Source organism: Dicentrarchus labrax, unplaced genomic scaffold (assembly GCF_905237075.1).
Source record: "Dicentrarchus labrax unplaced genomic scaffold, dlabrax2021, whole genome shotgun sequence".
Classification (NCBI taxonomy): domain Eukaryota; kingdom Metazoa; phylum Chordata; class Actinopteri; family Moronidae; genus Dicentrarchus; species Dicentrarchus labrax.
The window spans coordinates 6,493,380-6,508,512 of record NW_026136701.1 but is presented as its reverse complement, the minus strand read 5'-3'; the positions used below and the strand labels follow the sequence as shown (position 1 = coordinate 6,508,512).

Genomic DNA, 15,133 nt, shown 5'->3' with positions numbered 1-15,133 from the left:
AATTAGGCCTGCCATTGCAGTGCCTTTGCCCTGGAGTCAATGGTGGCACAGTATAGAGCTCTGCTTGGATAGATTCCTCAAGGCTTTTATCCTGCGTGGGTATGAATGCTGCTGCAGCCCGCTAACTGTCTTGTATGTGTGTGTGTGTGTGTTGTGTGTCCAGCGGGTGCTCGAGTGTTAAAGTAGCAGGGTCAGTCAGCCTCGTGGGTAGTGGCTTTTTGTTCTCTTCCCTCTCTTGCTCTCTCTTGTTCTTCGGCACATATACATGCACAAACAAATGGGGCTTTACACCGACATTAGAGACACATCAAATTGCCGGCTCCTGCGAGGAATCTGCGGGAAGAGCTTCCCCCTGATGAGCTTTTCTTTCCACAATCCCGCGCAACCAAAAGAGCCTGTGAGGAGAGATTCATCGTGCAGTAATCAGCCAGTACAACACAAGGTTTCCAATAGACCTACATTCAGCCAATCCGGCCTTATAGAAACCCAAGAGGGTCTTACATTCTCCACACTCAGACAATTTCCATCCTCAAAACTTTCCCTAGCCATCACAGAGTAAAAACAGGGAAATTTAAAACTTCATTAAACCCTGCCAAACAGGGCCATTTGTGTCCCTGTTTCTTTTTCTTCTCCAGGTGTATAAGCTCAGGCTCCTGTGGAAATTAGGTGAATCCATCACACTTTCTAAGGCAATGCCTGGGTCCTTTGCTCATAGAGAACACAAGGGAAAGGCAGGGAGACAGGGCGCAAAGAGACTGTCTTGACAATTTTTTATTTTCTTGCGTTACTTTTTCATCTGACCTGGCAGTGTGCCCCCTCACGCAGAATAATAGGAGCTAAAGCCATTCTCTTTTTGCCGAGCCATCAGTGAGCCATGGAGAGCCGGGGAAGAGGAAGTGATTTCCATGTTAATGGGAATCTTCCCGGCAGCATCTGAACCTTTCTCTCCTTCCCTTCCTTCCATCACTCCTTCCTTGCTTCCTGTCTGCTTTGTGCTTACCTACCTTTTACCTGCTGTCGTCCCCGAGTGCTCGGTCCTTCTTCTGTTGTCTTGCTACGTTACCTTTCACCTCCCAGCCTCTGTTTACTTCTCCACTCGTCTTCCCTCTCTCGTGCTCTCTTTCTCTCTGTCTAGCTTGATGAATGGAGTCGCTGGACTGTGAGCGGCACATCCTCAACAGGGTGTGGCGGGCCATTGCTAGCTGTCTCACATCAGTGTGTATTTGGGTGATTTTTTCCCTAGTTTTTTTCTCTCAGCTGGCGTGCCTCTCGTGTTGGTATACACAAGTGCAAATTCTGTTTTAAACTCCAGCCTGTTAAAATGGATCCTTGGGAAAAAAAAGTTGGACAGAGAAGAACACTCAGTGAAAGTCTCTTAAAATCCCTTATCCCCTGCCACTAAGGAACTACACTGATGTCCACTCGGCTGAACATGTACAATCCCTACCTAACCCTCTGAGGATCCCTGAGCAGCCAAGTGAACATGCTCCCTGAGGTCTTTGCCATCCCCTCCTACCCTCTCCACACTCCTGACCATGTTCTCCCGGGGCTCCTCAAAACACAGCTGGAAATGGGCCAGCACGTCATCTTCCCCGAGATATGCTTAGTTGCTCCATCCACTATGCGGTCTCTGTCAAAAAAACGGCGGTGGGTAAACTACTCTGCCGCAGGGGTGCAAAATGAATCGCCTGAGCCCTACACTCTCATCCTTTATACATAAAGGCAGGCAAGGCCAAACTGAGTGCTTCTCCTAAAGTCTACGCCGTACTTATAAATCATAAATATATCTCAACATATTGGGTAAACAGATGATCATTCTGTGAGCCGAGCAGGTATAAAGTAAACTTTGGGGGGATGCACAGTGACAGACGTGATGCAGAGAAGGACCCTGCAGGGCCTTGCAGGAATCTGTGACTTCCAGCTGTTTCAAATAGGTTACAAATAAGCAGGAGTGGCTCGTTGTCTGATGTGAACGTACAAAAACGTTCATGTTTTGGAATGAGAGATGCAAGAAGAGGGAAGAGTGATGGTGTGGAAAACAATGGTAGAGACTGGAGGAAGACAGAAGGCCTGTCCTGCACATAACTTCATATAGTTGCTTGGAGGAGTAAACAAACAGTTATCACAGTTCCCAACTATTCATTGTTCCGCTGACTTGAATGGGGAGAGGAAACATCCACGCTCTAGCTTCAAATAAAAAAAAGTATGTCTGTATTTTCTGTAAGTAGTGTTTTTCTCTCTGCTAACATCGTCGAGCCGTGCACCTGCACTGTCATTGTTTTTCCAGAAGTGTACGGAGGCTCCCGTGTGGTTTAGCGTGTTGTAACTGCTGCACTTGCAATTATGGGTTCAATTCTCACCAGTCTCATTTTGCTACAGTGCATGAATGCAGAGTACACTGTTTTGCATAAAACACACTAAACGGCAGAGAGGGGAAGGCTGGATTCCAAAAGTAATCTGTTACACATAAACTGCTTAAAATGTCTTTATCTATATTAATGCAAATTACATATTTATTCAGCTCACAATCTGTACATTTATATTCATAGTGTCATTAACATCTGCCGCCATCAGCTTATATTTTAAGATGTGTAAAATGATAATTGCTATAAAAACTCCAGTTTGACTTAAATCTCCTGAGTAGTGCAACAACCAATTATCTTCTAGTCCTATTAAGTTATCTGAAGACGTATCACCGTAACTACAATGCATTGCAGTGATTATTTTATTAGGATCAGATTAATGTAATCTCAATCATGCGTCTGCAGTCATAGATTATTTTCACTGCAATTCACCACCATGCATCTTCTCTTCTATTCTCTTATTCTTCTCAGATTCAGTGACACATTTTTGATCCTAACCTTTAGGACAAGGAGTAAAAGCATTTCTCAACTTTCTCAAGTTAGGAAATGACTTCTCTCTCTGCTGATCTTAAGGAGAGCTCCTTAAGTGTCCTAAACCTGTTAGGAGCTGCCAAGAGATGGCCTTTAGGCAGAGACATTCAGGCACATTCAGTAGGAGGAGGGATATTAAATGATGACAGAGATTATAAAGAGATACCGCTGTTGCAAATATTAAATCAATTTTTTGACTGATATTGTGTGGGATGCAAAAGAAAGCACACACTCTCTCTGCAGATACCCACAGACCTCACAACCTCATGGCGACAGGAAAAAATTTGGCTTTGCATCACATACAGGTTTTTCACAACGAACAATTTCTGCAGAAAAAAAACAAACAAATCTGGATGTCCTTGTCACTAGTGCAGCTTTTCAGATAACACAGATTCATTAATTCCCCCACCACTCAGTGTGAAGCTGCACTATATTTAAGCGATACGTTCGCGCTGTTACGGCATGTTTCTCAACACTGTGACTTTTACAGAAATAAATCATTTGCGGGGGCCAAAACACAGGACTTATGTAGTAGAATTGTGTATAATTGCTGAGTAATATGGCTCTAATGTAGGCATTGTAAACTCAAATCACTATTTTAATTTTTTATTCTTAGTACTTACAGCATAAAGCAGCTTATTAGTAAATGTCATGATATTTTCTGTGTAGAATTTGCATGTTCTCCCATGCCTGTGTGGGCTCCTGGTGTCCTCCCACAGTCCAAAGACATGCAGGTTAAGTTATTGGTGAGTCTTTATTGTCCGTAGGCGTGAATTGTTTCTGGCATTGTATTTTTGTAACCATGTAACAGTGCCTTTGAGAACCTTTTAAAGCGCTATATTAAGTGTGTGAATGGTCGTCTGCCTATATGTGTATAGATATCTGCACACTGGGTCTATGCCTGGTGTATGAAATGTGCTATATAAACAAAGCACACTTGACTTGACTATATGTGTTTGCCCAGTAGCAGACTGGAAACCTGTACAAGGCATACCCCGCCTGGAGATGGAGATGGAGTTATGACCTTGATAACTTAGTTACCTACAGTAGATTATTTGCCTGTACTCAAAGCATTTCCTACATTTTGAATTTTTCCACTGTTTATTGTATCAAACTGCAACTGCGAGGAAAACTACAATAAAAATAATCATAATTTCACAACTCTCAAGTCCTCCTGTGGAAGGAGCGTTTTCAGTCCTAGGTTAACCTTCAGCCCAATTCCTAGGAGTGATGAGATGCTTGATGAATACAGTCCCTGATTGTATTTCCCAAACCCACGAACATTACATAATATATTCAATCAGTGTAAATCACTTTCCACAAACAAGCCTGAAGAAATATGCAATTTAGGTCTTACTGAATTATTTTTGCTTCTTCTCTTCCAGCTTTCCCTTACTTAAAAACTCACAGTGTCACAAATTGATGCTTTTTGTTGTCTCAAGAGGAAGCATTTTCTCATCCCAGCACAATCCATGTCCAGTCTGCAGCCTGCCTTCAGGCTGGGACAACACCTTGCGTTAATTAAACCCAACCCCTGGGTTTGGCAGCTCTGCACTGGCACATTCTGGGGGAAAATTGAGCGTTTGATTCCTAAAACGGTTTGACTAATTTCATCTAGCTCTAATGCTCGCTTGTAGTTGCAAAGAGTAATAATGATTACAGTGATAACCTAAACAATTAGGTAATAGGCAATAATTTCCAATAATTGTTATTCTCTAATTAAGTTTTACATCTTCAGAGCCCAAATAAGAGATGGAGGAATTGAAATGAAAGGAGAAACTAATTAAAAAGGAGGTAGCTAATACCAGCACGCTTTTTATCCTTTTATTTTCCCCATCCCTCTGTTTCTCTTGCTCTGTATTAATATTTCATCTAAAGTTCAGTGCTTTCTGCTTCAATAGACAGTAAAATCACTGCTGGAAACATTGCTCTCAGTCACATCTCTCTCTCTCTCTCTTTCCGTCTTTTTCTCCTTCTCACTCACAATCCTCCTTCTTTTTGCTCTCAGCCCCTTGTCATATTTCTCTCATTTCTTTTTCTTCCCCTCAGCTCTCCCCATGCATTTCTCTCTTTTTCTCACAATATCTCGCAGGTGGAGGCGAATGTCAGCGGCGAGCCTAACAGCCACAAACTGTTCTTTCCCCTTCTCTTAGCCACATCAGTCAGTCATTCAGCCAACCAGCCAGCCACTCTGTCATTTTATCATTTTGTCACCACTCTCCACAGCGAGTCAATGTAAAAGCTTTTTAGTCACTTGATATCATGGGAAGGCTGGAGTTCGTGCACGCATTCTCTTCATAACCTTGCTGCTATGCTACTTCTTAGACCATTTCAGTGAATCTATTGCACAAACCTCTGTTATATAAGTCGTCAGTGAATTTTATTGTATTTTAACTTCCTGCCTTGAAAGGACCGTCATTTATTTAGGATTGACGTGGCGTTGCAGACTCAACATTGTTTAGCACTGTTTTTGCACTTAGGCACCTGGGTGCGCCCACGCCTCCGTGCAAGTACAGGCATTCACATACTAATGGACTAATGGACACACACACACACACACCACGCACACACTCAGGCATACCCTGCCTTTTCATCCTACTCCATATGGCATTAGAACCGAGCTCAGTAATGGCTAATGGCCTATCTCTCTACACAAGGCAAGTTAAACAGCAACATGCAGTGTTTTATACCGCTTGCCCTGGAGCCAGTGAAGGGAAAGATCTACACTGTTTCATTATTAACCCCATTAGCACCGAGATACAGTAGAAGGCACCACTTTCACTCTTGCTGCATGCAGTCTAATTTAACCCTGTGGTGGCTGGGGAACAATAAAAATTCCGCCGAGACAGCAAATGCTGCTCTGTTTTCATCTCTTCATCCCTGCCCCAGCTATCACTCCCTTACTCTGTCTCTAACACTCATGACGATGCCTAAATCACACTCTCTCCCCGCCTTGATCCTCCCTTCCCCTCTCTCTGGCCTTTTCTCCTAAGCCCTCTTGAGTACGAGTGCCTCTGTGATGGACTCCCCCCTAAACGGATGCAGATTTTATTCAGGCTATTTTCAAAACCAGTGCTTGCGCTTTAGCCAGCTAGACATTTTTTTAATGACTCCCCTAACTCGACGCCTTCCACCACCACCACCACCGGCATCACAAGAAACACTCCACCTCTGCTTCAGATAAGATGTGGCAGAGTCACATACTCGTATTTTTTATTCCCACTCAACCCCCCTCCTCCCCTCTTCCCCTCTCTTCTCCTCTCCGAGTGCTTTTACAGCACAGGCCCCAGTCCACACTTGTCTTCAAAAAGTGGTTCCCTGCTGGTTTTTTTTCATTCCTCTCTTCCCACCCTCTCTGTCCCTCTCGTGTTGCATCTTTCATTTCACATTTATCTGTCCTTTTACATTCGCCCCCTCTTCTTCTAGATCATCCCCAGTCCCCCGCCACTCCCCATCCAGCAGTCTGTCAATTTCAGCTCTTTTTCTGCACTTTTAAACCTGTATTAAACTACATCCTCCCTAATTAACACTCACCACCTGTCATTTCACTTCATTTCCAACTAATCCTCTTGCTAGCATGGCTCTATTCATCCAATAACCTGCAAAACGCTGCAGTCCCTGGCCAATTGTTACGTCCCTCAGTGAAATCCGATTTGACAAGTGTCATGGGGAGCCAGAACAGGCTTATATGGACTAGGTGAGAGGGACACGTTAAAAGAGTGTCTTCCTGTCTGTGAAGTAGTGCCCAAACACAGCACAGGAGGGCTTTCTATCTTTTCTCCGTGGCACAATTATGGCCAGCTCAGCGGGGGGCACCTATATTAGTGAGACATGAAGCATGGAACCAGCGCGCCCATGCTGTTTCCTCACAGCCCGCTCTAATGGCTATACCTGTGCGAACAAAGGCAGAGGACAGATCCCAGCCACTCTCTATTTTCATCCGACGTGTGATTTTATCTGGGACCTGCGCTGCTTTTTAGGTTCTTTATGTGCAGAATGAGGTGGGAATCTCTCCCTGCCACTCACCTCTTCACTATACCCTCGCCCCCTCTCTCCCTGCTGGATCCCCCTCTTTTTATCCCCCCCACTCCATCACAGGTGTAAATGATGTATGACTTGTGGTTCCAGCTGCTCTCCCGTGTGAGCAGAAAGCTGATAATGACTAGGTCTAGCCTACTTTGCCAGCATCACACCCCCTTTGTCACTCTCCTCGTGGGTGCTCCCTGGGTGTGACAACTGTGTATGAGAGAGAGAGCGGGGCCGGAGAACTTCACTCTGCCGTTGTGTGTGCATCTGTGTCAATGGAGATGTGCTTTGCCCTGCTTCACCGTACAATAGCACAGATCAATATACCGCAGTCTCTGACTTGTAAATAACTTTCCTAATTTGCTGTCTCATTAGCAACATCCCTGTTTATGTTCGAGTTGTCTTCGTCTCAGCCTTCTGGTGCTGTGTCAGTCCCAGATGGTAGGCATGGTAGTCATGCCACATAAACTGGCATTTAGTGTTGATTCACTGGCACATGCTGTCCCTTTCAGTGGGCAGACCCCTGTAGGTCCACGTGGGCGTTGGCATACTCTGTCAGCGGAATATATTCACTTAAGAGATTGTTGTGTGACACTCAGTGCTTTCTCATGTAATATAACCAAAATGTATATAACATGCATTTTTTCTTTGAGCAGGTAGTGGAACACATAAACAAAAGAATTTGGACAAGTATTATATCTGGATGTGATTTTGGAAGCTGGCTCCAGGGATTCACAGCCACAAGAGCATTAGTGAGGTCAGGCACTGATGGTTTTTTGAGGCTCACAGACAGTGTTCTAATTCATCCCAAAGGTGTTGGATGGGGATGAGGTCAGGACTCTCTGTGCTGGCCAGCTATCTTATTCCACAGTAAACCCAGAAAACCATTTCTTTATGGCACTGGCTATGTGCACAGTGCTTGCTAAAACAGGAAAGGGACAAACACCAACTGTTGCCATAAAGTTGGAAACACACTGTTGTTTTATGTATGATGTATAGCATTAAGAAAAAAAACATCCCTTAAATCAGATTATGGTATAAAATTCCAAAAACAACACCATAACCACAATGTCTTGGTTCTTTTTCTACATACTAATTTCTTCCCTTCTTATACTGCAAGTTCAGATAAGAAATACTGTACAACATAATTGCTGCCTGGATTATGTTTCACAGCAAACATTTTTTCTAGTGCAGGAAGTTCTACAGAGACTGGGGTTTGTATCCTGAGTCTTGCATGTGGTTAGGCTTCTGCAACAAAGCACTCAATGGGTAATGTACGCTGATCAGCCATAACATTATGAGCACTGACAGGTGTAGTGAATAACACTGATGATCTGGTTATCATAGCACCTGTCAGTGGGTGGGATATATCAGGTAGCAAGTGAATTTTTTTTTCACAAAGGTGATGTGTTAGAAGCAGGAAAGATGGGCAGCGTGAGGATCTGAGCGACTTTGACAAGGGCCACATTGTGATGGCTAGACGACTGGGTCAGAGCATCTCCAAACCTGCAGCCCTTGTGGGGTGTTCCCGGTCTGAAGTGGTCAGTACCTATTAAAAGTGCTCCAAGGAGGAAAAGCGGTGAACTGGGGAATGGGTCAGGAAGGACCCAAGGCCCACTGATGCACGTGCGGAGCGAATGCTGGTCTGTGTGGTCCGATCCAACAGACGAGCTACTGTAGCTCAAACTGCTGAAAAGGTTAATGCTGGTTATCATTATCACATTCTGACCACCAGGGTGCCCATGTGAATGTGATCTAATTCTAGTTACAGTTGACCTTTTCCATATCAAAACAAGACCAAAACTTGACTTTAAGTGCTTCGAGTGCCTAAACATAGCCATAAACAACATATCATGCATTAGTTATATGAATGGATGTGATGCTGCATGAGTGAATATGCAAATATGTTCTGCATAAACTTGCTTTTCATGTCTCTTATAGGCTTGAAATCATTTGTGCCTGAGTGTTTTAATCCGAGTGGAAACAATGGTTGTGGGCACTCAGAACTGGAGCCAACTGATACAATTTTTAAAATATAAGAATGTAGGGAAATTGGCACTTCTGGTATAAGAAGGAATTCACAGAGAGCAAAATAGTATAATAATTCTGGGATTTAAAGAATAATGAATAAATAATAATACATTCTTCTTTACAAATAAGAGCACTAAAGGAGTTCCTTTTATGTCAAGCTGTGAAGTATTTTTGTACTTTTAAGTAACCTTAAATCTCTCCGGTGTTTCTTTTCAAAAAGTAGCTATTAGTCTGTAATGGTAAGTGCATTGAATTTAGCTATTACATCCTGTACATTCGACTTAAAGCAGTGGGAAACACTCCTTGAGAGCATCGAGGGAAGAGGGAGAGGAGGAGGTGGAGGAAGCAGTCGTTCACCTGGAGGTAAATATAGTAAAGTTAAAAAAAAGAAGCATCCTAGAGAGGAGCGTATGGTAATAGGGGCAGTTCATGGCCCTTTAGAGCCATAAGGACAACAGTGAGCTTAATGCCACTTTCACACCCCCTGCTTGTAATGTGTGCTGCTAGCAAGCAGCTAACCACTTAAGCATACTTAACTATGAAAAACGTATGTCAGTAGTGAATCTGTGTAATTTGTGCTGTCATATAATTTTCCATTGAGAATCTTTTGGCAAACATCCCAACAGCCGTCACAGCAGCAGCCACCAAACACTAATAAACTGATAATAAATTTGATTTGTATGAGTATTTTTCAGAATAATTTTTCCTCGCAAATCAGGTGAACACAGAGATCATAGCTGGGAAACAACTTTAATATAAAGGGCGATTATAGAAAATGTGAATGTAAAACTGTTTGATGTGTGCGAACTATACCATGACTTTCGGGGGAGCTTACGTTTTTTGTTTTTTCTGAGCCCGATGGTGTCTGTGTGCTTGCACGTGCCTGGAGGGACTAACTGTGATTCTCTTTGAAACCTTTATCACTGCAAGGATGTTAAAGTGATGGAAGTTTATGGTACTGTGTCACCTGCCACACTTGATGATGGCAAGAATAGCATGCACACCGGTATCTTTATTAAATTGAATTAAAGATCACTGCTGAATCACCTTAATGCATGAATCATACATCAATAATAGCCTATTTTTACGCAGGATCCATGATGATAAAAATACAGAAAAAAGAAACACATGGCATAAATAGCATTTTGTCAATATTTTATAGAGCCCCCAAAATTTTACAAATCATGTTTTCAGGAGAGCTCATGTCTTTATGAGAAGAGCCAAGCTCTTCAGGCTCCCCTGTGGTGCACCCTGGATTCACTGTGGGTTCACCTTGCTCAAGAAGGAACGTGTGTTAATCCCATCAGATCCATCTCGGCTGCTGTTGTTGTTGACTCTATTACCACAGCAATAGCATGTTGATTCTTAATTTGATAACTGTTTGTCAGCCGGGGAAATGACAGGGTTACTGATTTCTATTCGCCTTTGCACCACTGTGTTCAATTTTCTTCCTTCTTCTTGTTCGGTATGAAACCCCACTCTATACAGTAGCTTATCTTCCAGATTGATGCCCTTAGGTGACACTTCAGTGGAAACTGTGGTGCTCAGTTTCTGCAGAAAAACAGAGTCCATGTTCTACACAGACGTTAGAGTCAATAAGTGGAAGGGACTTCCGAAGAATGAGAAGATAATGAATCATTGTTAGCAGTAATAAGAACCAGTTGGGATTTTCTTTAAATCCAGCGTTCTACATTTTCTCCATATATTTGTCATAGTATGCATCATTATAGTGCCAGCACTTTCTTATACTCAAAGGCTGCAGTTAACTCTACACGTAATCTTCTAGGAAGGTGGCTGTCTAACCGATTATTTACCTTTTAACCTTTATGCAAATACCTTGAAGTTGTTGTATAACCGTTTAAACCTTGTCTACACAGCTGGTGTTGTGACAGAAGTGTGTTAGCAGAGCAGCAGCTTCAGTCTTGTGTCAGGATCTACGCTGGATGTGTTGAGGCACAGTAGGTCAGCTGTGTTTTGGCAGCACTCAGCACACATTTACTGAAGTTACGCATGTAAAACAGAAGAAAATAGACTTGAGGCATACACATTCACTTTGGGTCATGTCATGCATGTAAACGTGATCCTTCATGTGGACAGCTGTATTGATTAAAACAGCAGTGTTCAACAGTCCTGTCAAATACATTTGAGATGGACTCCTGTGTAGACAGGTCTGTAGGGAAAAGGTTGGAGTTGGAGACTGGTGACAGCTGTTTACACCCCGTTTCCTACAACAGTCAATGCTGGTAGTGTATGACCTTGATAATGATCGCTGTCTGACCATGATCAAGTGGTTTTAATCAGGACCGTAGCTACCATAGAGAACACAGAGGTCACGTCATGTTGTATCTGTAGGAGTTTACATGATACAATAAAACTTACAGCATTGGTTTAACTGATTCCAGTTTTTTTAGGCTCAATATAAAAAAATAAATAAATTCCACCAGAGTTTTAGTGAGGAAAAGACATTTAGACTTTCATACTGGGAAATAACATTTACAGAAAAATATTATTGCTTTCTTCTATTTACTGAATGAAGAGAATCCATCTTGTTTGTGTTTGGGGGTTTGGATTGTTATTGGGGCTTTTTCTATTTCTCTTTTTTATTTGCTTAACAAAACTTATCCAAAACTTACCCAACACGTGACCAGGGTTGGAGATAGGGACGTAACAATACACACAACTCACCATTTGATACAGTTCTCTTCATTTTCTGACTCCAACACCTCAGATTTTAAACAGGATGGCGTGTCCTCAGTACCTGCAGCCGCCATGTCTTTACGCCGTTATACAGCTGATGCAAATGATGTAGTCAAAAGCAGAGAGCACCCTCTGCTGTTTAAAGAGTATCACGATGTATTTCTCATCTCACCTATATGAATTTCCACAAATTTGTATCGTGATTGAACTGTCTCACGATATATCGTTACATTCCTAGTTGGGAGAGTTTGCTTACAAATGTAATCCAATACAATTACTGATCACCTTTTAAAAAATGTAATTAGTAACTAACTCCAAGAATCACAGTATTACAGTAATGTTACTTGATTACTTTCTGTTATTTGATTACATCAACACCAAATATGCAAATAAAGACAAGATAATACAAATATCAATAAGGTGACTTTGACATGTTTTATAAGACAACAGAAAAATGTAACCGTAGAAAAGATTACATTAACCAACATTTTTTGCATCACAATTGTGTCCTCTTCTCAGTGTATATAAGCAAATTCAGGCAGTATCAGTAGTGACATATCAGAGAAAATGAAAATGTAATCGTCTTCGTAATGGTCGCGTATGTCTCAGAAGGCTCTGGCAACCTGTTTTGTGGTTTAGGTTGGAGGACTTGTTGGAGCAGAAAACCTTCTGCTTGTTTTTTAAATTAATTATTACATGACTACATTACACATTTGACATCAACAGACTTAAAAAGCCAACAATCAAACACCCCGAGTGATAACTTTGGTTGCCGGTGCGTCTTTGATGTCTGAACCATAATCCTGATCCTCAAAGTGTAATACTCTTGTCTCGCTGTGATGTCGTCAGATTCACAGAATTCGTCAGACTGCGTGTTGGCCCAGATACTGTCTTGTTGAAGTGCTGGCTATCTTTTATTCTGTCAACCCAATGTGTTTGCACGATGTTGTTCTCGCTCACATTTACAGGTCTATCTGATTCCCTTAGCTTTAGCCGAGATAACAGCTCTGTTTGAATGAGCCTGTCTGTTCTGTGTGTGCGAGCCAAATAGTGATATCTTACCTTTTCCCTCGCTCAATTTCTATCTTTCCTACCATACTTATTCTTGTCAGTGCAGCCGGTGGCCGCTGTGTGTGTGTGTTAGGCTCAAATAAAGTGGTAGGTGGATATTTGAATTTATGTGTGCGTGCTTGTCTGTGCTTTTTAGGCGGCAATGCGAGTTCACGGATGTAGCAGGTTGCGTCTGGTAATCCATATTTTCATCAGATAGGTGCATCAGGTGAATCATTAGAGTAATGTACTGCGTGTCCCAATAATATAAACTGCAAAGCCAGCAGAAGGACTCTAATAATGTGCTGCTTTAATGGGCCCAAACACGACGGCAGCACACATTAAAGAACCTCTTATCTTGGCTAATACTTGTTAGCAGGAAAAGGGAATGGACGACTCAGAGACTAAAAAGTGGCTGTTTGTGATGAGTAGTTATCATGAAGTTCAAATGTTTTGAGGGAGACAGAGCAGCCTTTCTTACCTGTAATCTTTGCTTTCTCTTTATCTCCACTGTTCCTTCTGTTTTTTAATCCTAGCTTCTTTTAATTTGGTTTTTTTTTACAGCAGGTTTTCTGGCCACATTTCTCCTGGCTTTTAATAACATCTCAATGCCTTTCTCTTCCTTTATCTCTCTCTTTCATCCTCTCAGTTCTGTTAAATTAAATGCCGTCCTTATCTGAATGAAATATTGTAAATATTGGCTCATAGGCGGGGAACAGCCATTTGAAAGCAGGTCAAAAGACAAAATTAAATGTTTAACTGACAAATGAAGTGTATCGGTGCATGAAATGATAAAGCTTGCTTTCCTAACGCGTGCCATCATGTGTCTCTCCCAGGTATGTGGTCCTTCTCTGTTTCCGAGTTGGCCATCCCGGGTGCCGAGATAGGGCGGATCTCGGCGACTGACGCCGATCTCGGTGAGAACGCCAAACTGGAATATACTATCCTGGAGGGGGAGACCGGGGACACGTTCAACATCACCGGAGTGAACCAAGAGGCGGTCATCACGCTCAACAAGGTGGGGGAAAGATGACAGAGATGCACAGGAGCTGCACAGATGGAGGGAGGGATTAAAAAAGAGCACGTTAGAGGGGAGGTAGAGGAGAGAAGGGTCGTGTGGATGTCGAGGACAGCTGGATGAGAGAGGGGGTAGGAGCGTGGATGGAAAGTAGTCGGTTTGTAAAGGTAAAAGGAAGAAGGGCAGGAGAGGAAAAGGAGAACAGATGATGAGGGGGAGGAGAAGCGGTGGCACAGGTAATGTGGGCAGGTTTTTGAGAGAAAAGTTTTGTTTTGTTTATGAGTCAAAGCATAGCAAACAACATGTTGCCTAAGCCCATTAACCTGGAATTACCTGGAAATGCACAAAGACACTTTATATGATAAGAGTTGAAAAGATTACTCTCTCAGCAGCTCTTTAAGTTTGGAACAGGTGATCTATATTCATCTCACCTTTTCTCCTTATTTGACTCCCATCAGATGAGAGTGTTTTGATGGGACAAATGAATTTCCTGCCTGATTCACTGCCAACCATCCTCCCTTTTATCAATATTTCCATCTGTTCAGAGCAAACATAATGAAACATCCGTACAAAACTCAGTCAAAGCATGACGCATCCAAATGCAAATGTTTGCAGCAGCTGAGTGTAATTTGATGAAAAAAAAAAAATGTTTTGACCAGTGTCGAGGTGTTTTGACTGCTGCCTCTCAAGGTTTTTTTTCCGTGTGGAGTGCTTGCATGAGCAGAGGGGTCTAAGAGGCTCTGCCTTTCCATTCTGAGTTCAGATGGCTAATAGTTCCCTTTAGTGTAATGCTAGATGATTTCAATTTCAAATGGTCATTCCCTAAGCCGCCTGACATCTCCAATAATCACTCTCTTATGAAGATGTGTGTGTGTGCGCGATGGGTGGAGACGAGTGCTGACACCCGCTCATTACCAGTATGGCTTGTTGAAGTACATACGTGTCAGGAGAAGGGCCTTCGCACTCACATGGGCTGTAGACTTAATGTGTAGGAGGGCCATGTGTTGGAGGCAGGTCTGAGATATGATGCCTTGGCTTCAAATTAACCCTACAGAAGCACCTCCGTCTCTTCAATAAGAATACAAGTGTGTCTACGTTAATGCTGTCAGCCACCTCTCTGATCTAGGGGATCAGAGTGTGTGCTTATGCTTATACTCAGAACCTTTGCCTTTATTAAAAAATAAGGCGGGTGATATTTTATGTTTTTTTTTTACTGCCAACAAATTCCATGAAAACACTAAAACCAATAATAAATTAATCCTACTAACAGGTATTGACGAAGTTGTCAGATATAGCTTATTCCTCTGTGCCATAGAGCTCTTAAAAACACAGTGTGTATGAACTCACTGTCGTTCATTTTGACTCAATCCAACATGAACCGTCCTGTTGGCATAAATAAAGCTTATTTCTTTATTCA

General features: G+C 42.4%; 1 protein-coding gene across 5 annotated transcripts in view; it reads left to right on the top strand.

Moving 5' to 3' along the window:
* LOC127363499 (uncharacterized) overlaps positions 1-15,133 on the top strand; it is a 146,445-nt gene that overhangs the window by 96,975 nt on the left and 34,337 nt on the right. For all 5 annotated transcript variants that reach the window (XM_051400033.1, XM_051400009.1, XM_051400026.1 and 2 more), the window contains one exon: positions 13,535-13,716. In XM_051400033.1, the coding sequence (XP_051255993.1) occupies positions 13,535-13,716 (182 nt within the window). The remainder of the gene's footprint in view (positions 1-13,534; positions 13,717-15,133) is intronic.